Source organism: Anopheles moucheti, chromosome 3 (assembly GCF_943734755.1).
Source record: "Anopheles moucheti chromosome 3, idAnoMoucSN_F20_07, whole genome shotgun sequence".
Lineage (NCBI taxonomy): Eukaryota > Metazoa > Arthropoda > Insecta > Diptera > Culicidae > Anopheles > Anopheles moucheti.
In genome coordinates this window covers 58,188,325-58,212,212 of record NC_069141.1, presented here as the reverse complement: position 1 = coordinate 58,212,212, position 23,888 = coordinate 58,188,325, and the positions used below count along the sequence as shown (strand labels likewise).

The 23,888-nt window shown below is 42.5% G+C and overlaps 1 protein-coding gene across 1 annotated transcript in view; it reads left to right on the top strand.

The window, feature by feature from the left end:
* LOC128305447 (synaptic vesicle membrane protein VAT-1 homolog-like) overlaps positions 1-23,571 on the top strand; it is a 68,738-nt gene extending 45,167 nt beyond the window's left edge. The window contains exons 4-9 of the mRNA XM_053042897.1: positions 14,210-14,339; positions 16,160-16,375; positions 20,575-20,720; positions 20,885-21,044; positions 21,120-21,660; positions 21,766-23,571. Coding sequence (XP_052898857.1) covers positions 14,210-14,339; positions 16,160-16,375; positions 20,575-20,720; positions 20,885-21,044; positions 21,120-21,660; positions 21,766-21,785 — 1,213 coding nt within the window. The 3' untranslated portion in view covers positions 21,786-23,571. The remainder of the gene's footprint in view (positions 1-14,209; positions 14,340-16,159; positions 16,376-20,574; positions 20,721-20,884; positions 21,045-21,119; positions 21,661-21,765) is intronic.
* The last annotated feature ends 317 nt before the right edge of the window (positions 23,572-23,888 follow it).

Below are 23,888 nucleotides of genomic sequence, written 5' to 3'. Positions count from 1 at the left end.
TGGGAGCAAGCAATTTTCGTAATGCCCTTTTATTTTTGAATAATATTACCCATTTATACCAACTAATGCTTTGCTTTTTCTTTTTTCTATTTTAGGTAAGTTTTCTACACCAAATTTCGACATGAACAAACATCAAGGACACGGTTGAAATTAATACAAGTAGGAGCAAAAAACAAAAAGGACTCAAAGCAATCGGCAAAAACAACAAAGGTCCTCTTCAGCAACGACGTCATACCCAGCACGCGGCACCCATGTGGCCGATAGTCCCGGTGTGAAATGTCGAGCTCTAGTTTGAGAACCCCTCCCGCATCAGTACCGTGTGGGCCCTTTTCAGCTGTCAAAAGGTCACTGCCCTTACGTTTTTTCTTCTGTTTGGATACGCGGGACCTAGCCCCGAACGCAACGAACCGGCATGGTGTTTCTTTGTTTGCCCGAGTACCGCGCACACACCGGTAATAGGATGTTTGCGTTTCAAATAGGAATTTAAATGGAAAGGACATTCTCGTCGGCCAGGTGGGCTTGCCTGTTTTTTTCAACGCGTCCCAGGCTGCTAGCTGGTGCGGCCATTTTTTCGTCAGCGACTATACGCCGGCTCACGAAAAAGCGGCAAAGGATTTTCGGTGCATGGGGAGCAAGGCATTAAGTTATGGGTTGAGTTGTGAATGTAATTTTTATTTTATTACGATAAAGGAAATAGCAATTCGTAACGGTTTACCAATCGGGGAAAGTAAATAATTACTGTAAAGCATGAATTCTTTCGATTTTTGGCTGAATATCGATTTTTTTTCCTATTGTCAGTTAATAGAAAATACACAAGTTGACGGTTTTGTCCTTGGCTGATCGATTTTAGTTTCGACGTTACTTAGCAGTTTTTGGTCTAACGGTTGAATGGCTGTCTTCCTTATTTTGGCCGCATCCCTGTCATATGCTATAAATATTCCCACAAAGCAGACAACCGTGAAAGGCTTAAATCGAAAGAGAAAACATCTCCGCAGATATTCTGTGCGAGTCGTTTTTGTTACTGTGTGCTTCACTGGTCGAGAATTTTTGCTGTTTTCACTGTCACTGTGGTGTGGAACACCGGGCCGTGAAAGGGTTGTTGTCAAACGAGCAATGTCCGTGACGTAGGAGAGATCGGGAAAAAGCCGGCAAAAGCTATAAACTCCATTTGCGGTGAGTTTGTCTGCAGGAATGTACGCCGTTGTAAAAGCTATGGGAGGAAATGATTTTTGCTGCGCTTGTTTTTCGCTTGTTCTCTCGAGAGGGATTGGAAAACGAAAGGATATTGTAAGGAAGGAAAGCGAAAAGTGCTGGTAGTGAGTGCAGACGCAGTTGTCTGGAAAATCTTGGCCAAAATGTTCCGCCACTGCTGCTGTGGTAGAGTAGGGGTTTTTTTTTTGGTAGGTGGAGCGTTGTCCTGCGTGTCTAAAGCAATGAAACCATCTTGGGCTGATGGTGAAAAGCAGTCTGGAAAAGCGAAGTCAATTTCTTTCGTCTGCTGTGTTCGTTCGTTATCGATCGCGCTAGACTGTGGCCGTATACGGCAAAGTGTTTTAAACGGCATCAATGAAACCATCGTGAATTGCGTGAAAAGTTTGTGTAAATTGTGTAAGAAAATAACTATTGTTTAGCAAAATAACCCGTAGGGAATGATGTTATATTATCTTTGCATCATTGCAACAATTAAACTTTCCAGATTGCCTGTGTGGGGTTTAGTTACTCTGAGCGTTGCTTCGGGGCTTGATTTAAGGCCAGCTTAAACACACAACACTCACGGTACTTTTCCAACAGCTGCACCCCATCCCGGGGGCAAAACGATCTAGTGCAACTTTAGCAACATTGTTGTACAAATGCAATTTAACGTCGCTGCAAAACGATTGCGCGAGCACACGCTGTCGTACGTACACGAGACATACTAGTTCAAAGGAAGAAATGGTTTGGCGATGCCGCCGCGGACCTGTTGTAGTAGTTGCTAGTTTGTTGTTGGCCCGCAGTGTGTGCAGCCCGCATGCTGTGTTCACTTCCCGATTTAACCCCCGGGAACGGTGAGACCCGGACATCATCGGAAGCCCAGTCATTCATGGTGTCGTATAAGTAGCCGCCACAGCAGCAGGATTTCCGGGACAATGCGTTCCCGGTACCGAACGCGCATTAATGGTGTTTACTTGGTAATTTTAAAGCGCTTTTTATTAGTCGGGCGAAATGCTGTGCCCTCCTGTGCATAGTTGTAGACGGAACATGTCGTATTTTTGCCATCCACTCCGCTCTCTTTCTCTTTCTCTCTACATGTGTAGACGGGATGGATCATTTGGGCGTGTAAGAAGATGCGTAGGGATGGTCAGGGTTTATGGTCAGGGTTTGAGGACCAGAATGTCGGCAGAATACCCGAGAGGGCAACATCGCTCAAGGGACGTGATTATGATGTTGACTTTTCCAAATCCCCATCCGAGACGTCCGGTACACAAAGCGAGAATCGCGGTGTAATATGGATGATGCCTTTGGTATCGTTACTATAATGGCCGATGTGGTGAGGCGCGGTAAAGGTTTTCGCGTCCCGGGGCCGCCAAGATTGAAAGTGCGTTTAATGTATTCTGTTTATAGCCGCATCGCGCAAGGGGATAGTGTTGTTTGATGAAAACTAAAATGCGATCAACGTCAATAAATATGTTGGCTGCAAACACACACACCATGTTACGCAGTGTTACGCCGTGTGTGCCCAACAATGTTTGCTTCGCGCATCACATTTATGCGAAGCGACGTAGTTTCGATATGTAACATAATTTAGATGGTAGCAGTTTTTTTTTAAAAACATAATGTTTCTGAATAACGAAAACAGTGTTACATGTTGCTGCAATGTTCTGTTAAATATTTCGCTCAGACTGGGAAACAGGCGTCATGAAATTGAATTTTAACTCAACAATTTTCTTCAATCAAAATCCCTTTTTTTTCCTTCGAATTCAATTCGAATAATTCAGAAGTTAAAAGAGGTACATTGGATAAAAAAGGGAAGAATCGATAGACCAAACAGGTGCCTGTTGTATTTTTAATTTACAACCACCGTACCACTAAGTCATGCGCGTATACTTGTTTGTGGAAAAATGGTTAGGTTTAGTAGGGTCTTGGAAGGTAGGTAGCCTTTTAATGGCGATCCACCGGAGTCTCGGTAACAATCGTTAAAGTACCGCAAAGAAAATCCGACTCGTCTGGTAGTAAATATGGAATAGCGAGGAAAAAAAACCACCAAGGTCGATAAAGTAACAACGGGACGACGGATACGACTGTGTCTAGTTTATTGTGTAAGGAATAGAGTTGCTCTGTTTCAGAGGGTGTGCTGGGTGATGGATAGTAATCGTTCGGGGGGAGTTGTACAAACATTCTACATGGTTTTAGCATCAAATGGCAAAGGTGGTAATAGAAAAACTAACTTAACGAACTGTGGTTTTGTTGTGTTGTGCTGAAGGCGTCTCCCCATGTTGGTTTGAGTACGAACGACCGATATGTCTCCGCACACTGTATGATTGTGGTAGCGTACATTTTTTTTTTGCCGATCACTTCACGCCATGTATCCCGATTCGTCCTTGCAATCCTTGGCATCCTTGACGAAAAAAGCTGCTGGCAATGAATTTGTTAGCAGCGGCGCTTTAGTGCCAGCAATGAGCAATGGACTGAGATAGAATTTTATGTCTTTAAGCGTTTGGACAGATAGCGTGAAAAAGATAAAACAAAAAACAATAAAGTTAAAACCGAGGTAGTATGCTCGTTGCGTAGTAGGAAGATGCTCGCGGGGGCGGGTTGTGTCTCACGTGGGTGGTGAAGTGTTAAGGAAAAATTAATGAGACCATTCCGGGGAGGTTCGGGGTCGAATTGTAATGCGAGAGTATAAAATGAGAAAGAGCACATAAAAACCCAAGCGCCCAAACTCATCCACGGTAGGCAGCTGGAACATAAAACACGGCAACTGTTGGAACATGAATCGAGCGGTTAAGACAATTCCGGTAGTTGGCTGTCGGGATGATGAAGTTTAAGCCTCGCCAGGTTTGTTAGATATTCAACTAACCGTTGGGTGCGTAATGGCAAAGATTGGATGCCTATCGAGGGTTATTTTTTTCAAAAGTATGGATTACCACGTCGCCGGGAAGCAATTTAATTTTATGTTGCGAAACTGCCTTTCCTATTAATCGTCCGGAAAGCTACACTGGTGCTAGTAATTCTATGATCGATAGATCCTAAACCGGCTAAATATGATAATTTGTATTGATTATCAATACATAAAAAAATTATAATAATGTAATTTCGTTTTGAAAACTGGACTAACAATTACTTAATATAAATATTTAATTTGAAATTGAAATAATTTGGGGTTACTGCCATGTGCTCCTCAAACAAAATGCGCACAATACGAAGCAAATTTAAATCGCAAAAAAGGCGTCCCAAAACTCTGTGCAATATTTATAATTCATTTTTCATTTCTCTGCAAACAGTGGCTGATGAAAAATATTGTTCATTAGATAGCTTCATACAAATAAAAACGTACCCGAATAGCACACACAAACAAAACTCCCCACGATGATGGCATCTAGCAATCAGGAGGACCGTTTCTCCCAAGGGGATTGCATCATCCCGCTGCCATGCCGTTAAATGGTGGTGCACTTGCTCTGTGCAATCGGTGGTTCGCCTTTTAGTGAAGGATGCGCCGTCTCTCGAGCAACTCGTCGGAAGCGAGAAATCGACAGCGAAATACTGTGCACACCCTTTTCGTCCGATCCTCCGGGTACTCTGCAACCCGGCGCAAAGGTCGTCTGATTGGTCTGGAAAATAATGGAGTCTAGCCCGTTTGGGTGGACCGCTTGTGTACGTACTACGATGGCGAACTGGCAGATCTCGTGCATCTCGAGGTGTGTGTGGGTTGTGAATGCCGTTGACAAGTGCACTTCCTTCCCTATTGTGAGTATGTTGGAGGTTCACGAAGATATCGTTAGCATAAAATCGGTACCTATAGAATTCTTGCCGTTTTAGAACGATACACCCTGTATTGCTTCGCGTGATATTAGTAGAATGCAGCAATAAGATTAAGTGTACGGAATGGGAATCATGGCTGATAACTTCACTGTTTCGTTTCACCTTTTCGTTCTTGTATCATCTTTTTTCATTTGCTGTAGATATTAAGCGCCACAGTGCAGGAATTTTGTACTTGAATTGGAAGCAGGATGACTATTCGATGAAGGCAGAACTGCTCGTCAAAGATGAAGAAAAATGTTTCAGTCTCCTCGAGTAATCGTTTGTATCACCGGTTGTGTGGGTGCGCGGAGAGAATGAAACTGTTTGATAAGATCAAAGCCACTAACGTCTCACATCTTAGTCATCACCATCGTCAGTTTTATTCATCGGAACTGTAGATTGTTTTTAAAAATTAATTCTGAAACATGATGGAAGTGCGCTGCTGCTTGTTGAGCGCTAGTTTATTGATGCATTTAATCAACTCCTATTAGGTTGACCGAATCAAACTAGCTTTGCAAACTCTTGGAATTAAATCTATCAAGGAGATGAGGGGGGGATCTTGTTGTTTTGCGCTGTTCAAGTACCAATTAGTTAATTAATCATGCTCAATCTTTTTTTCCCCCGCTTGCCGGCTCCATGATAAAGAGAGCATCTACTGAGCGCTGCCGAAGAAAGTAACGTCTTGTTTATGAATGTATGAACCACCCAAGTTGACAAAAAGAAGGCGCATAATTGATGGAGTTGAGGATAGTAAATCGTTTATTATTGTGATTTCTGTGATGGTCAATAGTTTATCTACCGATTATTCGATTGAAACGCTGATGAGGACGCGCAACATTGTTGCATCATTCTGCAGCGGGTTTGTTGTTGAGCAAAAGGAAGTATTGACAGCTTCCTTCCTTTTCAAATGGTTGCGGGCGGGCTGGTTCCGAAAGGAATGTTGTGCATATAGCGCACAAACATAACTGGCCAATGATGTACGAGATAGGCAAATATGTTGACGTTGATGGAGTGATGCAAAATTTATGCCAAACAGTGTTACCAGCTGTCTGCAAAGGGAAAGTAATTTTTAAGAAGTATGTGGAGAGTTCCCCTAATTGAATGACAGCCAAGAAGAAAGAATTGTATCAGTCGTGGAATAAACAAAGCTAATAAATTCGTTATAAACATATATCCAATTTCAAACCACCAATGTCTTGTTGACAAGAAAAGACTTCAAAATTGTTTTCTTAAATCCTCCGTAAATTATTTCTTCCAATAAAGTTTAATTTCTTTCTTTTTCCCTCCCACAAAAAGGCAATTTTGTGCCTCTTTTTCTTATCATAAATAAAAGCTATATCCTACCCGCTTTTCGGTAGCTTTACATCATTTGATGGAATAAAATTGGTACTACGTTGTTTGTTCACTCCTTCGACACAATTGAAATGCCCTAGGCAAAGTAGATATCCTGTTTATCTACGAAGGAGGAATCCCTCTCATTCTCAACCACGAAGCACTCGGGCTAGGGAGGACGAGTGGTTTAGTAGTATCGCACCCCCGTAACTGATTGAAGGGTCGTCAAATATTGCGGTGCAATGTAGACTTCCGCTTCGAGTTCCTTCCTTCCTGTGGAGAAACGCCCTTCTTTTCAACGGACGCCCGGGTATATGGTGGAAGTTATCCCCCCGTCTTATGACTTGTTCACCGACATTATTGACTGGTTGTTAGGGATAACGATCGGGTTGGGTGTGTGAGGTGTTGGTTTGACTCGAGTCGACGATATTACCGGGCACCATTTCCCCGAGGGATTCAACTTGTTTTGAAATCAATCAAACAGAGGGTTAAGAGTGTCTAGGAAAAAAAGGACTAGAAGCTGAAATGTGTGGTGTATTTGATAAATATACACAAAAATTGTGTTGAGTGTGGACAAATTTAATGCAAAACGACCTTGCAATCTTTGAAAATATTTTGTGAAGTTTAGTTATGTTTCTTTAATGTATGGCTGTATGCACAGTGCACAAACTGGGGACACTTTATAAATAAAGTCACCCCGACGGTTTCAAGAGAAGGACATTCAGAATCCTGAATGCTTCCTGCCTTATTAATTCAACCAAAAAAGTTTACGCTTTAAGAAGGGACATTTTCAGAAAAAAATACCCAAAAATTGTCCATTTTAGTTTGTCATCCTGTTCTTTCTGTTAAGGATTCTAATGTATCTATTTTGAGATCCATTTTCTGTGTGGGCGATGCATGTTTAATGGGCTGTTTTTTTTCGGTATGGCCTTGCCTTTAACACAGGTACGTGCTTTTTCGCTAATTGCACCGTACCATTAATACGATTCCAGTTCGTTTCCGGGTTTCTTCGCCTTTGCCGTGAACGTCATTCAGCAAGGTGAAGGTAAAAAGGAAAAGAATGGTACAAAAATTGAGCATCCCATCATTTCCCCACGGCCAGAGAAGTTTGTTGCACTTTTTCTTTTTTTTTGAACAAGATACTTCCGAGAAGTGAGAAAATTGTCGTCAGTTTTTCCTGCATTTTCGTTGCTTGTTTTTTTCCATTTTCTTAGCTCGCGGTAAGGTCGTTTTGCCCACTTGCCTCTAGTTAAACCGTTTGTTCTTTCCAGCAGCCAGCAATTTCCGTTTCCCATATCCGCCCTCCCCCAAAATGATACTTTCGGGCACTTCGGGCTTGAGAGAAATTGTTTGCCAATGTTCTCCCGTCAGGAAATTTTCCTCGCGCTAATTAACAGCATTGGCTGTGGTGGGTGGCTCTTATCGGTGTGCGAAAATTAATTAAAACTCCCTTTATTTAAAAACGATCTGCCTAGCAGCTGCTTCCCCCAAGGACATTGTGAACCTCTAGTGAGCTTTCACTGTGACAAATTGTGTACGTTGGTAATGCTGCTTTTCTCTAACGCCCTCGCTGTTGTCTCCACGGTTGCAAGCCTCCGGTTGCAAACGGATCAAATTGTTCCTTCCCAACCGTAACGACCTAACCTTCAAATGATGGGTTTGTGTCGTCCTCCCTGTTCTTATGCCACCGCGTACGCGTACTCTGCATATCTCCGGGAGAGCGAACAAGTCCTAGAGACGCGATTTTATTACACTTTTTATGACGCATACACCAATCGGTGAACTGATCTGCACGCACACATACACGCATGCAGCACCCCCCCAGGAGTTGATGGGAATTGTCTGCTAGGATATTTTACGAGCTCCTTGTGCCCATAACTGTCCCATTTTTTTTTTGGTTCGTGGCGCGCCTATCATCATTCGAAATTCGTTCATGACGGCGGTACCCGTTTCCGGCTACCTTATAAGCGACTACGGCCCCGAAGACGCAACAACGACTACGACCACCTGTAACTTCCGGCTGGATTAATCCCCGGCTGCCTTCGGATTGTGGGGGTTTCTATGTGTAGTGTTTATTTTTATAGCTTTCCCAATTGTGTCGTAAAAATCGGTGGCACTGTGTGTTTCTTTCTTCGCCTGCCAGTAGGGAGGCGCACTGTCTGTCAGCCATTCCTTTCCTTTACGGACTACCCGGGTATGAAGGGAAGTAATGGACTCTTTGGGCTCAATTTGGCACACGTAATATCAAGAAGGATTTAAATTTTGAGGCGTTATAAAGCAATGTCGTAACTATTGATGCGCTTGATCTCTGTCTGTGGAGATAGTATCGCGTTTTTTTGGTGCGTAAGCAGGGAATTGATGACGATCGAGCGCACAAGAATACATAAGGCAGTTTCACGTTTAAGATTGGGAAAAAGGATACGCTGAAGGTTGTGAATCGATCATTCAGTAACGCGTTGTAGTTAGAATATTGTTTCTTCCAGATATTTATGATTTGATATGAATAAAGGAAATCTGCGACTACTTTTACTAAAATAAAATAAACAAAAATTGATATCCTTTTCGCATTTCTTGAAGAATGACTTGTCTTAATTGCTAAATTGTTATCTTATTCCCATCGCAGGTGTAGCGACGATCGCAGTATTTTCATTATCAAATGGAATGTGTATTCGTCATTTACCTAAACCGGAAACACCTGGGCGCCATTCTTAATTCCTTTATGGAAATAATCTCCCTGTTCTGCTGTGTTTCTATTCCTTCTTCCTCCAACGACTTAGTCGACTTAGCCGTCGACATAAACGTTGAATTGCGCATTACTTTGTTTCGGGGGAGGAAATTTTAGGGATCGCGCTACGGCTACGATTTACTTTAATAGTATGCATCGTCGCAATGTCGTTTCATTAACACACTACGGAACTGATGAATACATAATTCCATCATTTTCGTCTGCGTTCTCTATTGTTTTGTTTACATTGGTTGCCCTCCTCCTTTGTCGCCGAGGCTCCAGCGGAAAAATAAAGCAACAATTTTCCTTCATGTCTTGCAGGGAAGCAAACGAGTCTTGAAGAATTTTCCTTCCCACATCTCGAGCAGTGTGGACCCTAATCCCCAAAGTAAATATAATTCCTGCCACACCACCCGCCGTGCAATCCATTTCCGGTTTTCTAGAAATTCCGCAAAATATGTAAACGTCTTATTGCTTAACAACGGAGTAGCGCTCCCCGTTTGGCGAGCATTCTACTACTCCACGGTTGAGAGTTTGAGGGTATGTCACCACTCTCTGGGGGAGGTGGTTTCCTTCCGGAGGTGGAGGCGCAGAAAATGGTGGGGGGGGGGGGGCGTGTTGTGGTCGTATCTCGAAGTAATGTTTCCGACCGGCGAGGGGACAATTAATGAGAAAAGCGAGAGAGCCCCCCCTCCTGTCACGCTAGCAAATTTCCGTTCCGTAGTTTCGTTTGTGAAAGAAATTTTCACCTCCGGTATGCCACCAGCAGTGGCATTTTCCTGGTTTTGGAGGAACATCATAGAGGCGATGGGGGGAAAAGGATGGACTATCAATTCTCTATTGTTCAAGTTTATTTCTCGGGTCCATTTTTCTGCTTTTCAATGCGAGAGGAGGCGCCTGTTGGTGGCAGGAGGGAATGTGTACCTTTTCTATTTGCCGATTGTGTCTAGGATGCGGATGTTGTACTCAGGGGTGGACAGCTTCGATCACAAAATGAACGTTCTTTTGTGCTGCGAAGTAGTCCCCAAACTGTGTCACAAACATTCACACACCCCGAGTGCTGGGATAGAAAACAACTTCCCAGTGACTGACATTTGAGTGTCCTGGTTCCTGGTTCTGGTTGGGGGGGGGTTCAAGCAGATTGATCCTATGTGCCGGGCGGGGGAGTGGGAAAAGTAGGTGAAGGAAATCCTCCCGGGCGTTTGTTGAGGTCAGATTGTTCTCAGGGGTTAGGTTGAAGATCATTCTTATCGTCTGGAAGTGTGAAACGTTGATTAACATTCTATTGGACGAAATTCCTGATGTTCATCCTTAACATCCTAAAGTTCGGGAAAAAAACCAGTCCAAAATGGGATGGTAATGGGGAAGTCTTTTTAAGCTTAAAGCTTAAGTAAGCTTTTTACCTTTTACCTAATGGCTTTTGGAAAAATTGAACTATGTGTGGAGAATCAGGCACTAGAGATGGAAATAGAAATTACTTTTTCTCAAATTAATGACAAATTTGTTTGAGGAATCCATTTCTAGTAGTGTTGATTCAGATTCATGAAGCTTTGAATCGAACGAATGATGGTTGATGAATCTTTATGATTCACGAACCTTATAATTTGTAAATGTTCAGAGAATTATTTGCACAATCGACATCTAGCTGTCATTGGGTTATTTCATATGAATAAACGACTGGATGGCAGAATTTCTAAACTTAAAATTCGTAACATCCTGAATCTTTGGAGATTCATTCATTCATTTATGAATCTTCAAAGGATGGGGCGGCCCGGTGGCATGATGGTAGCGGAGGCGATCTTCACACGAACGGACTGGACCAAAATCCCATCCAGACCAATCGCCCGTAGCAAGGACTGACTATCCGGTAAATGTGAATATGTGGTAAAATACGGCCAGGCCGTTCCAACGAATATAAAAAAGGATCTTGCTCTTTAGAGCTTCATCAATCTACACACATTCCATCCAGCACACATCTTTTACGAATCGACTCGTGTTTTTTTAAATTACTCTTAATCTCCTAATCTAAGATAACGATACTTTTATCTGACAATTCAACCATAAGCATGCAACTAGTGAAGCAATGTAAAAAAATAATATATTTGTTTTATGAAAATAGTTTGTTTTTGCATTTACCATTACAGCTCAAATGATGTTTTTCAGTATTTTTTTATAAATTGATTGTTTTCCCTTTGCCAACACCTATTCATCGCTATACAACACAAGAAATTACATCATCCTTCCGGATGATGAAATAAATTATGTTACGAACATACCGCTCCATTGCCAGCCAAGCTAAGTTACGCCGCTCTAAGTGTCGTTACACCCGCCGGCTGTAATTTCCATGTTCTACTCGACTATTATTAGGACGTAATGAAGAGCGAAATTTTATTAATTGGTCCATGTTTCGCCCCTTGCCCGGCGACGACTATTGAAATTGAAGGCGACGGAAGTGCGCTGGCTGTACATTACACAAAACGCACCGTCCTGGTATTTCTGGTACAGCCGCATGCTCCTGCCGAGGAGCCAAGTGTTTTGGGGAAAGCGATAATTGAGCGACATTTTTCATTCCGAATCGCACCGGGGTTCGAGTCTCCGAAAAGGGGGAGCGAGAAAAGTAGAGGGTTGAATTGTGTTTCTGTGTTCCCTCTGGAGTTAAGTTGCCTCATCGATATCGTTTATCTTACCCAGTGCACCTTGTCGTTGAATTCTTGTCTACCGGCAAATAACGAACGAGTTTTTTTTTATAATTGTGTCATTTCTCACGTGTAGTAGCCGGTCTTACTTAGTTCCTAATGGAAATGAAACGGAAAATTAATGAGTGTGTTACTGCAGAATGAAAGCTTGGCTCTGTGCGCGAAGATTAAGCAAACTGGTTAGTGGACTTTAAGTGGTTGTATTTCATGAAGGCGAATACTAAAGGGCTTGTTTGACTTGCCTCCCAATACAACTATCAATAACAGTTGTGATTAAGATTATTTGTAGCGGAGTTGCTGGTCTTCAGACGCCATTATCAGTATTATTGGCTTTTTTGGAGTTCTAGAGTCGCAAAAGAGTTGAATATATCACTCGTTAGTGTCCAAGATCTTAGACGTATTACAAGCCTTTTCTGAGTATGTGCTGATTTTCCCACATTTATAATATTAAATTAGTGATCCAAATAAGGGCAAATGATGATCTTATGATTGTTTTATTTTAATCCATATCTCTTCCAATTGAGTTGTACGATCTTCGATCGACGATCAAAATTACGATCTTCGAAAAATCGCTCATAAGATTTATCCTATCTTCCATTATTTATTTGTTTACATTTTCTGTTGAATTATGCCAAGCAAATAATAGATGTCAAAGTTGTGAAATAGAAGTCATGCATTGCCGCGAAACAAGGAAAAAACACTTCGCTCGCGCTACAATCTTAATCTCAAACGTGCTTCAAGCATGCTGTTGACACCAGAATGTGTGGTAATTTAGATAGAACTCGGTAAATTCGGCGGGGTCGGCACGATCAACATGTGGTGAGATATGCACGCTAACCGACACTAATCGCACGAATAATTACTTGCCTATAATTTAGCGTCTTAACCGAACAACTTTATCAGCTGGCTGGTTGGGGTGGTGTGTACAGCTCTTTCCTCCTCGCCCTCAGATAGTTTGAACCCTTTTTGGCCCTTTCGGTTCGAAAACTTTTCATCGTTGTTAGGAAAATATAGCACCGACGAGATATAAACCTCAAAAGATTATGTGAAGTGGTTCGGTCCGTCGGGTTTAGGAAAAGACTTTTCCTCCGCTCGAACCACGGCAGCAACAGCCTCGGTTGGTGTGGGTCTGGTACGTGTCAGCACGACGACGACCCGTTCGGTGACAGCGCTCGATTGATGAGACTGTTTCGGCAAAGCTTTAAGGCAAGGGTGTGGCGAGGGTTCGGCTGTAAATTTAGATATGGGATAGAATAAAGTATGGGGAACAGGCAACACTTGTCATTCCAATTTTTGGGATTTTTTTTTTCTCTCTCTCCCCCCCGATAATGAATGAAATACGCACCACGGTCGCCTTGTTTGTCGCGTCCGTAGCTTAATTCTTCAAGTGCCGTAACATAGGAAACACTGTTTTAAATGGGGGAATAATGGACCCAAACAAACAGTCATGGGGGCAGCAACAGCAGCATGCATTTATCTAAAAACATTCACGTTCAGCCTTCCCCCTGGTGGTGTACCATGGAAAATCGTTTCTTAATTTAGAGATTTTCTCATTAGGAAGTAATTGTCCCTTGCTCTTCTCTCCCATGATGCATTTTCCATCTTTCCAGCGATCTCGACAACACCAATCCTGAAGCTGACTGACATGTGGTTTTTGGAGGGCGGTTTTCGATGTGAAGTGTCCTCTTTGCTTACGCTCGCTCTATCTAGCTTCATCGTCACACGGTCAGACTCGCTGTCTCGAACAGTTCGAACATTCAAATGCTTTCCTTAGCACTACAAAGAAGCACCGATTGCTTTCCTTCGCCAGCAATACGTTCAAGTGTATTTTCCTCCACAAGTTCACAAGCGTTGATGAATGCTGGGAAACAAATAGAAAATCATTGGTGATTCTGCCCGCTGCCGCACGGTCGTGTCTGCGGAGGGAGTACGTGCCTATAACGTACGTTTCCAATTGTGCTGGAACACTTGCTGGAAAATACAAACTCTTTACCCTGTCAGGAACTTGGGAGCCGTTTTTCACATTTCATGTGGCTGGGAAGCTTGGAAAAAGGAAAATAAAGAAGTTTTCAGTCTTCTCTCTAAGGGGGCTACATGCTTTTCGCTCCGGCTGGAAATTCTGTTTACTGAAGTGGTTTCCCCGAAGTTGTGAATTCTCGTAAAGGATTTGAACTTGACGTGGACGTTGTGAATTCTAGAATTCTATCGTATTTTATTAGTTTATCACAATGTTTACAATAACTTCGGCAGAGTTTGTAACAACTTAATCAGACACTCAGGAAAACTGAACTGTTGAAAACAACACGTGTTGATTGAGTGTTAAACAAAATGTTAAAATAAGCTTTTCTATCCTCTGTTTTTCTAAGTTGAATAGTTCATGATTCTTATACTAATACTAATATTTATCAATTTAATACTTTACTAATGTACATTTTTGCATTGTTTTCTTCTCTTCCAGTGGACTGAACTTCCAGGATTTGATGGTCCGACTCGGTGCAATTGATTCGCCACCGAAAACTCCAACCATTCTTGGTTTCGAATGTGCCGGTGAAATTGAAGCTGTCGGCGAGGAGGTCGAAGGTTTCAAGGTAAGCTTCGTGATTTGATGCTCTAATTTGTGCTCCGCTTTTTTTTTGTAGATTTTGATTGATGGCAAAACCGGATTATAGTTTACATCGATTACGACGATTCATATTCCTTGTTCGAGACGTTGTGCGTGACATAAAAAGATGTCTTTGCACTTGTGTTCGGCAAGAGTTTTAAATGGTTAAAACATTTTTTATAAAAACTAAAATCATGCATTCTTTTGGTGAAGTTTTTAGTTGTTTAAAATAATTTTTCATACAAAGTTCCGCCTCGTATTATCGATCAAGGTTTGAAAATAAAACTCACTTTCCTAGACACCCGGTGGATAGTGCGGCAATCCAAACCTATCATTATCCTTCTTCCCCAATGCACTTCTTCGGTTTATCCGGTGGGTCGGTTTGTTGGACGTGTCGTGTGCCGGTCGTTAAATCAACTACCGTTGCCGTTGAGCTTCGAGACGTGAAAAATAGACCAAGCCCAAGGGGAAGTACGGTAGTACATGCACATTATTCAACCGCGCCAACAAGGACGAAGCACGAATGGGTAGAGAAAGTGAATCACTTGATTACGAATTGTGATCACGTACGTCTCCACATTCAGCAGAGAAGCAGGAGAAAGAATACGTTCACATCCCCATCAGTTCGAATTTCCGTCATCATCATCATCATCAGCTTCAGCATGGTCGTTGGGGCTTCAAGAGCAATGGAACCGGGTTCGGTTGGCCAAAGTATCATTATAATCAACATCCTGGCTCTCTGGGTACCTGAACGCTCGGAATGTGCTTCCCAAACCGGTGGTGTGTACCAACTTTCCGGACGATGAAAGTGGAAAACTTCAGATCAACAACCCCTGAGACGCATGTTCGGAAAGTTCAGATACGGATTTTTATTTTCTACCTTTTTTTTTGGACAAGGGTGGTTCTCGTAACTTTGGTCAAACATTTCGTGCCATCGCCCTCACACATATGTCCCGAAGCGTATCTTAGATTTTCCGGAAAGCTTTGTTTGTGCTTGGTGGTGTTGGTGCTCCACAGTGTGGGAATAGTTGATGGAATTGAATTTCTATTGTTTCTTCCAGTGACTTGCTGGCAGATGAATTACGATCGATCATTGGACATGATTGTAGATTCCCATTGTTTTTCTTTTTCTGAAGTTCTACCGGGAAAACAACTTTAGCATGTATATACCGTATGGTCATCAACCGAGAAATTCTTACCGACATGTTTGGGATACTTTTGACCTCCACAGACATTCGAGCTTTGTCGCTAAGTATTTGGAAGTTTTTTTTGTTGATCATTTGATTATGTTTTGGTGGTTTGCTATTTTTGGATCTTGCTTTGGAATATTAAGGACGACGCCTATAAATATAAAAAATCTCTCGTTGTAAGGAAAAGTTATTCGCAAAAAAGGCAAAATGGCGAAGACGAAAGCGCCATCTTGCTTTATTTTTGGGTTCCTGATCGATGGCGGCAAAGTTGGCCGACCGTTTCTGGTCTAAGTTGCCTCAACCAATCAATAATACATGTACTTAGCATTAGTGTGCAGTTATTGCTCCCGGTCCCAATAAGTAGATGATGAGAAAAAGTTGCAGATGTTTGAAATTTCTTCAAGTCGGTTCAAATAATCCCTCGGGGACAAAGTTTTCTTAAGGATACTTCACCTCCACAAAGTGGATAGAGAAGAGAGAGAGATGGATCGTTTGAAATTTGTATAATAATTGCAATTGCCGTGCTTCAATGAGCATTTATTCGCTTACTGTTCGCCTTCTTATGCTTGCATATTCTTAAACCCTTTTCGGTCTCTTTTCTTCTCGTTACTTCCAGGTTGGCGATCGTGTCGTGGCCCTGCCGGAATTCCGGGCCTGGTCCGAGCTGGTGGCCGTCCCGACCAAATACGTCTATCACATTCCGGAGGAGATGACATTCCAGGACGCTGCTGCCATCGTGATGAACTATCTGGTCGCCTACATTCTCATCTTCGATCTGGTGTCGTTGCGCGAGGGCAAGTCGATGCTGCTGCATTCCGTCGGTGGCGGTGTGGTAAGTGACGCCAAAACACACGCGGACGCGCGGAGGTGGTTGGATGAGTGAAAGATGAAGAATATCTTCGTGTTTCCTTAAGCAAAACTGTTTTATCTGGAGAGAGAGGGGAGGTTCGTTAGCATTGGGGTGTGTTGCCTTTCTATTGCTCGGATGGTTTCTTATCGTGTATTTTAGGAACGTTTCTGATTATTGAGCTGCTGACAGAACTGCCTGGGACCGGTCGGTCAGCTGAACTATAGATAGCACGATGCGCGCAGTGGGAATGGTCCAGGAACGCTAGCGGACAATATCACTCCAGGAGCGCTCTCGGAACAGTGTGTGTGTGTGAGTGGGTTTGGAACACGCATAATAAACAAACGAAACGTGCCCGGACCCGCAACGATTTGGATCAGCACTCTCGTCTGTAATATGTTTTCGGTGCTGCTTAATGCAGTGGAAATGGATGGAAGAACATAAACCGTCGAACCCGGTTTCTAAATTCGCATTTCATCCCGATCGGATGCAGGATCTGACCGTGCCGTCCGGTTAGCTTACACACACACTAACGTACACTAACCGATTTTGGTTGATAAATAAGTGGGTGAGAAGTGGTCCTTTTTACGTTTGGTGCTGTAAATGGCACTTTATTTAGGGATGGATTCGATCCTTATTTATTTTTACGATCGTTCGTGGATTTGCAAACGTGCCCAGGTAGTGGCTCGCCCGCCCATAGCCTTGTTTATTATTTAGCTGTGGTTGCATCGAAACCATACGGAAGACCGGAACCGGGTCCGGTATTGTAATTTACTTTACCTTGTGCCTAAAATAACACAACCCATTTACTACCTTCATTGACGTGTTCGTTTGTAATACGATCCAGGCGATGAATCACGCATAAAGGCTCAAAATTAGATCAAGGATTATGCTGGAAAATTGGAGCAACAGGCCATTTTGCGTGCATTCATTTTGAAGAGGTAGAAAAAGGAACCCACCAAACTGTGTTTGCACGATGAACTATCAGCGGGGGACACGCCTGATGTGTTTCACTTTCCAACCGCCAAGGGTTGAACATGAAAGTTGGCGCCAAAGCGTCGTGCTGCACGCCCTCATGATACCTTTCCTTTCCTTTAATTATATGTCGATCCGGGTGTAAATTGCACTGTTCGAATCGTGGTGCCAATATGGCGAGTACTAGAGCAGTAGTAGTAGTGGTAGAGCCCGCCAGAATTGTGTCAAGAACGACGGCATGGTGCATAAGGGACCGACCACTGTGGCTGGCAGTAGTCCTGGCGCCGCTAATGTTATGAAATGGAGAGGTAGTTCCCACGGGAACCTCGACGACGATAGCCGCCACTGTCTGCCGGGTTTGAATGTCTCTTAGTGCTCCGAGAAAAGGGATATTAGATAAAAGAATGCATTTGCTTTGGAACATAACAATTGAATTGAATTAGGCCTTTATGGCCTCATGGAGAGAGACAGAGGGTATGATGAAGAACAATGTAACAATGTAAAACCGAATGCGAAATGCCTAGCCTTAAGGGAATAACCAGCAAATTATGTTTAATGAGTTTTCCCTCATTGTTTAATGATATATGCATTTTTTATTTGGATTTACTTTGTAATAGAAAAAAAAACAACGAACACAATGACCGAATAGTTTCATAGTTCAGCTGTACATGTGGCTCCATTCGTTATTTGTAAAGCACTAATAAAAACAAAGGGAAAACCTCGGTTTCGAAGCCAGCCGTTGCGGAAGGTTCGGGTTCGTTTGGGTAGCCGATATTCTTACCACACATGTGTCTGTTGTACTGGGGAACGGTTAGGACGAAGAGCAGGATAATTGCCCTCCATCAAACTGTGTAAAAGGGACTTCGTATTGCCCGTGGGGGGGCGTACACGCCACTATTCCCTAAGTGTTCCGGCATAGAAGCATAAATGTATTATTGAGCAAGCAATATCGATCGCATTCTGGCGGGACTGTGTCTTTCAGTATTTCCTCCTACACCGTAGATGTAAAGCGGGCCTTAACTGACGGGTCCCTTTAACGTGGTCAGGTGTAACGTGTTTTTTTATTCCTTTACAAATTTTCTCGAACATCCAAGAGCTCAGTGGATGTGATGTTTCTGGCTTGTTCCAATATAAATGATCGGTAAAGTTTGGCGAATACACAGCCTGCTGTTACCGTTTTGGTTGGGACGCGTATTTCAGGTACATTCCAACCAGCTGTGGACGGTACGGACACATTTGTGTACGCAGACAACCGGTAATTGACCGAGACAGACAGTCGGGCGCCCTGTAAGCATTCGTAATAGTGGAATACGGAGTATCGCTAGGAAAAATCGGCAAGTTACCAGTATTGCTGTCACAACAGTGTCTTGCAGTGGCTAATAGAAATTACTAGGCTTTTATAAAGTACGACTGGGACTGTGTGAGAATTTGTACAATTAATTTTCTGCTACCGTTCGATAGCATTTTTGTTTTTGCTATTTTGCGTCTGACTAATGGTGCGGACATACGGATGTGCATCTGATGAACGGGCTGCACTAGTAGATGATGTCAGCTACACATAAGCTTAACAAATGGGTCGCAAACATGCGATTGATTGATTTCGAAATGTACATTAGCTTTCCGGCAAGCGTGTTTGGGGGTACACCCTACGAAGGGGACCGGGTGCTGAAATGTTATCATTAGTCAACAATAGTCTTATCGCCGAAAAAAATCAAATACCACGTACAATGTTGATGTTTGATTAGTTTTATGATGCAAACACGAATTCGCAAGGGTGTGCAGTTTAGGTATGACTTAAAGCTATTTTTGACTCAAATAATCGTTTACTGCTGGTAGTGGACGAGAGAGTGATGTGTAGAACAGCACAAATGTTTTTAGCCGATTTTTTGAATAGTAATATGTTTTACCTATGAATCATGTATTGCCATATTTGTTAATAACTAAAGTATCTTTATTTATTTTTTATTCTTGTTAATGACTAAATAATGTTTATTTTCGATTTACTGATTTTCTTGATTAAACTTTACCTCTTAGTCAGAAATGTAGTATTTACAATTTATTAAAGAGCAGGATTAAGAATTTCAGCTGAATTCGTTCTACGACTATCAGTTTACTGACCCTAACGTCGGGGAATGAGAAATAGGACCCGATTTTATGCAAAGCAACTGACGTTTGATAATGAAAACATTTTTCGTAGATTCGCGGTCAATAGACTTTTTCCGTAATACACTGTTTGGAAACTATTGTTCATGTGCGTGTATGTTTTCCAAATAAAAAAAATCAACTTGTTAGAGGATATTAATTGTAGAATGTAGTAAAACAATGCACTTTGAATCGTGTGGGATGATAGGAGGATACACTATGGTATGCGAATATTGCATTTTTCTCCTTACGTTGGTTAGGACTCGTTTACTTGTTGCAACAGGCATGGAGCATGTAATCATCCTTGGCATGGCTATAAAACGTTTACTCTTGTTTCCGTCGCAGATAAACTTCCCATCAGAGAACACATTATAATGATGTCCCGGGACGGTATAATGACCACATGATCTGTTCGGGATGCCCGGTACATGTCGTGTGATTGTCTTGAGTTTATCTTTATTTCAATGTGAGAATGTTTAGGAAGACAGCTTTGAATGCGCTTTATGGAAATGCTGTGGACATCGTTAGGGGCGAGTACAATGTCCAGCATTTGATTCATCATGCAGTGCTTAACGATATTGACGAGAGCAGTCGAGTCTTCGGAGCTATTTCTGAGCAACACCTTGTGAGTTTGCGGAAGACGTCAGCGTCTAGCATGCCAATAAAAAGACACGGGGTGGTCTTCCATCTGTGTCCCTCCGTGGTCTCTAAATTGACTAGATGCGACTAGTGGCACGTCGTTATCATTTGTATAACGAGCACGACAATCAAATTATGTGCCGCCTCCTGAAGGAGGAGGCGCAAACATTGACGCGCACTGATGAAGAATGTGTTGCGAACATTCATACGATTCGTGCTGGTTTTCCCGCTGAGTAAGTTTATGTAGCAATAAAAAGCATTAATAATGTTGCACGATGAAGCATTAGAGAGCGCTATGGATGAAGCTGTTGGGGAAGATATGATTCTACTATTTGCAATTTAGCTATTTAATTTTTTGGTTATGCATACATGGGAATACCATCGAATGAGCTTATAATAAACATCTTTTACGCTTCTTTTCTTCTCAGGGTCAAGCCATCGTACAGCTGGTACGCACCGTGCCGAATGTAACCATTTTCGGTGTTTGCTCGAAATCCAAGCACGAAGCCTTGGCCGCGACCGGTCTGATTGATCATCTGATCGATCGTTCCGACTATGTCAACGAGGTCCGGAAGTAAGTAAACGGTTGCTCTCGTTTGCAGTTCTGTCATGTGATGATCGATTGGGGATAGCGTATCCCCATCGGTGTAGTTTATTCGAATTGTGCAATGTGTATCGTTCGGAAGCAGAAGAAAAACCCCTTTTTAATGGTTGAACGCTTTTTCCTCCCGAACGTAGGATTACGACCGAAGGTGTGGACATCGTGATGGATTGCCTGTGCGGTGAGGAATGCAACCGTGGTTATGGGCTGCTGAAGCCGATGGGCAAATACATCCTGTACGGTTCCTCGAACGTTGTCACCGGTGAGACCAAGAGCTTCTTCAGCGTTGCTCGTTCGGTAAGTGTGGCTACCATCGCATATCACTGTGCAGGAAGTGGACCGCAATAACATTTTTATAATTCTTCCTTTCAGTGGTGGCAAGTGGATAAGGTATCGCCGATCAAGCTGTTCGACGAAAACAAGAGCTTGGGCGGTTTCAATCTGCGCCATCTGCTGTACCAGCAGGACGGTTCCGAGTACGTTCGCTCGACGGTGGACAAGATCTTCGGTCTCTGGAAGGAGGGCAAGGTAAGGCCGGTCGTTGATTCGGCCTGGGCGCTTGAGGACGTGGCAGAGGCAATGCAGAAGATGCACGATCGCAAAAACATCGGTAAACTGGTGCTGGATCCGTCGATGGAACCGAAACCGAAGCCAGCCACTCCGGCCAAGAGCAAATCGAAGAAACAGGCAAGCGAGGACAAGGGTGGCAAGAAGGACAAGGATGATGATAAGAAGACGGGCGAGAATGGTAGCGGTGATGAGAAGAAGGAAGGCGGTGATGTAGCCGAAGAAGCTAAGACGAACGGTGATGCGGAGGAAGGTGGTGCGGCCCAGGTGAACGGAGATGGCGCTGCAGAGAAGAAGGAAGAACCAGCAGCAGTTGCCGCCACCAATGGGGATGCAACGGAGAGTGGTAAGTGTGTGTGGTGCGCGGGGAGTGGCAACAAAAAAAAAGCGATAAATAATCATTGAGTAAACTAACATCCATATTCTCGGTGCCGCGCGTGTACTTTTTCAGAAAAAAAGGAATCGAGTTGAACGGTTAGCAGCAGTACATCCGCCACAACCTAGAAGCATTGCAAACAACAACAAGCACAACTATCCCGCAACCCATCATTGAAATATATTTTACCCGTTTTTACTTCCACTGATACACCTTTACGCCACCTAACATTGCCCAGCAAATGGTGGTTTGCTGCCGAAGTGGTGATAATATAGGTGCGCCGGGCGAGTGGTATTCGGTGTCTCGTATGCCACGCGTGTTATCATCACTATCCTTTCTCCCACTAGCGTCGTCACCAGGAATTGCAACGAGATATGAGCAGCAAACAGCAAACTAAATATATTATAAATATATCTAATGGCAAGCAAGCATACGAAAAGTCAAACAGCAAACATCTATTAACTACCAAACTGCATCAATCTATAGCTAACACAGCTGCGCGACTACAATAAATGTCCGCAGGAAGTAATAAGTAATGATCATTCGACCTATTGCATAAAGCAAATCAGTATCATGCGGTGGACGTGAGCAAAATCTGTACGACAGTAAATGAACGGACGAACGAAAGACCATTCAAAGTCATTGTTTAGGTTTCGAACAAAAATGTAAATCGCGGTAGTGGAAGTTATTGCTTTCTTCACGATACAAAAAGTGTTCATCCAAAAAAAAAAAGCTATGCAATTGGTTTTGTGTGAAAGTTGATCTCATGCGTTTCGTTCTGTTTTTTGTTTTGTTTCGTAATTAAACAATCTTTTTTGTCTCCGCCGAATGCTTACTGAACAACAAAATTAAGATTTCACACTACTGTAGTACGATTCTTAGAAACGAAAACCGAATGATTTTGTGCAACATTTTGAAGGTATGGCCTAAGTAATAGTAGCTTGAGAATGAATTGAACAGTAGACAACAAGAGAGAAAAAGCGCAGCAAAAACAAGGGAACAATCAAGAATAGGAAACCATACGGAGTTTTTTGCTGCACAACATACGATGCGAATGCGATTGCAACACATTACACAAACAAAAGCACTCACCACAACACAAAATACACAACAATATAATACATGCAGTTACAGCGCGAGAAAGATAGAGAGAGAGAGATACGATAGTGGATCAATTGGATATTTCTTCCTTTTTTAATATGTGTCATTTTTTATGTAATATTTAAATACTAATTGTAATATTTCATATTATACGTTTTGCGTCTCGGAAACAAAAGCTTCCATTCTGTGTGTCTGTACCCGGTGCAGCGTAATAATCGAAAATTAATTTTTACGTTTTACACGGTACCGGTTTCGGTTTCATATTTTTTTTATGTAATTAATTAAAGTAGATGTGGAGTTACTTTACCGTAGCACACAGGGCGCAGAGAAGCGTGTAGAAGATGCGAGGGAAGCGCGAGATGAACCAGCAAGCGCGGGTAAATTGGTAGGAAAGCAAATTTCGGAACTGTCTACATAAAAGCGATAAAACAAACATTGTTAGCCATTGCACGTTAGATTCTTTGCAAATGTTTGTTTCTTTATTAAAAAAAAAATTATCTCCAAATTATTCTTGGTAAATGTATGGTAGGGTTTGTGTTTTTGGCAACTGACACGCGTTGATGAAGCTAATACACACAAACGAACGCGCGATGAGAGGAAGATTGTGTCTCAAGTATAGTAATGGGGGGAGGCCCGCTCCTTGATTGATTTGTATAAATTAAAGAAACAAAAAAAAACTGAATATAAATATCATTTTTACATTTATAAATCGTCATTGTTTTGCGTAAACACAACAACGGGATTATGAATGGATAATAATTGTAAAGCTGAGATTTATCACTTTTGTGTTTCGTTTCTGTTTTATTTTATTCTTTTAATGTTTCCGAACTAGCGTTAATGTTTTTGTTTCACTGTATTTAACACCATTCGAAGCTGCGTTGCATCATGCTACTACTAATACTAAACTGTAATTGAACTAACTGAACATATATCGGGGCGGTACTATGAGGAACCGTGCTGAACGTGATTCTTATAAAAAACTATGTAACGCGCCTCCGTACGCTAATTGTGTGGGCTTGTTTTGTAGGAGGTTCTCTATTTTGTTGGCTTGCGCATAATGCACTCTGTTGGCACTGTTGTTTCTTTGAGCTTCAGCA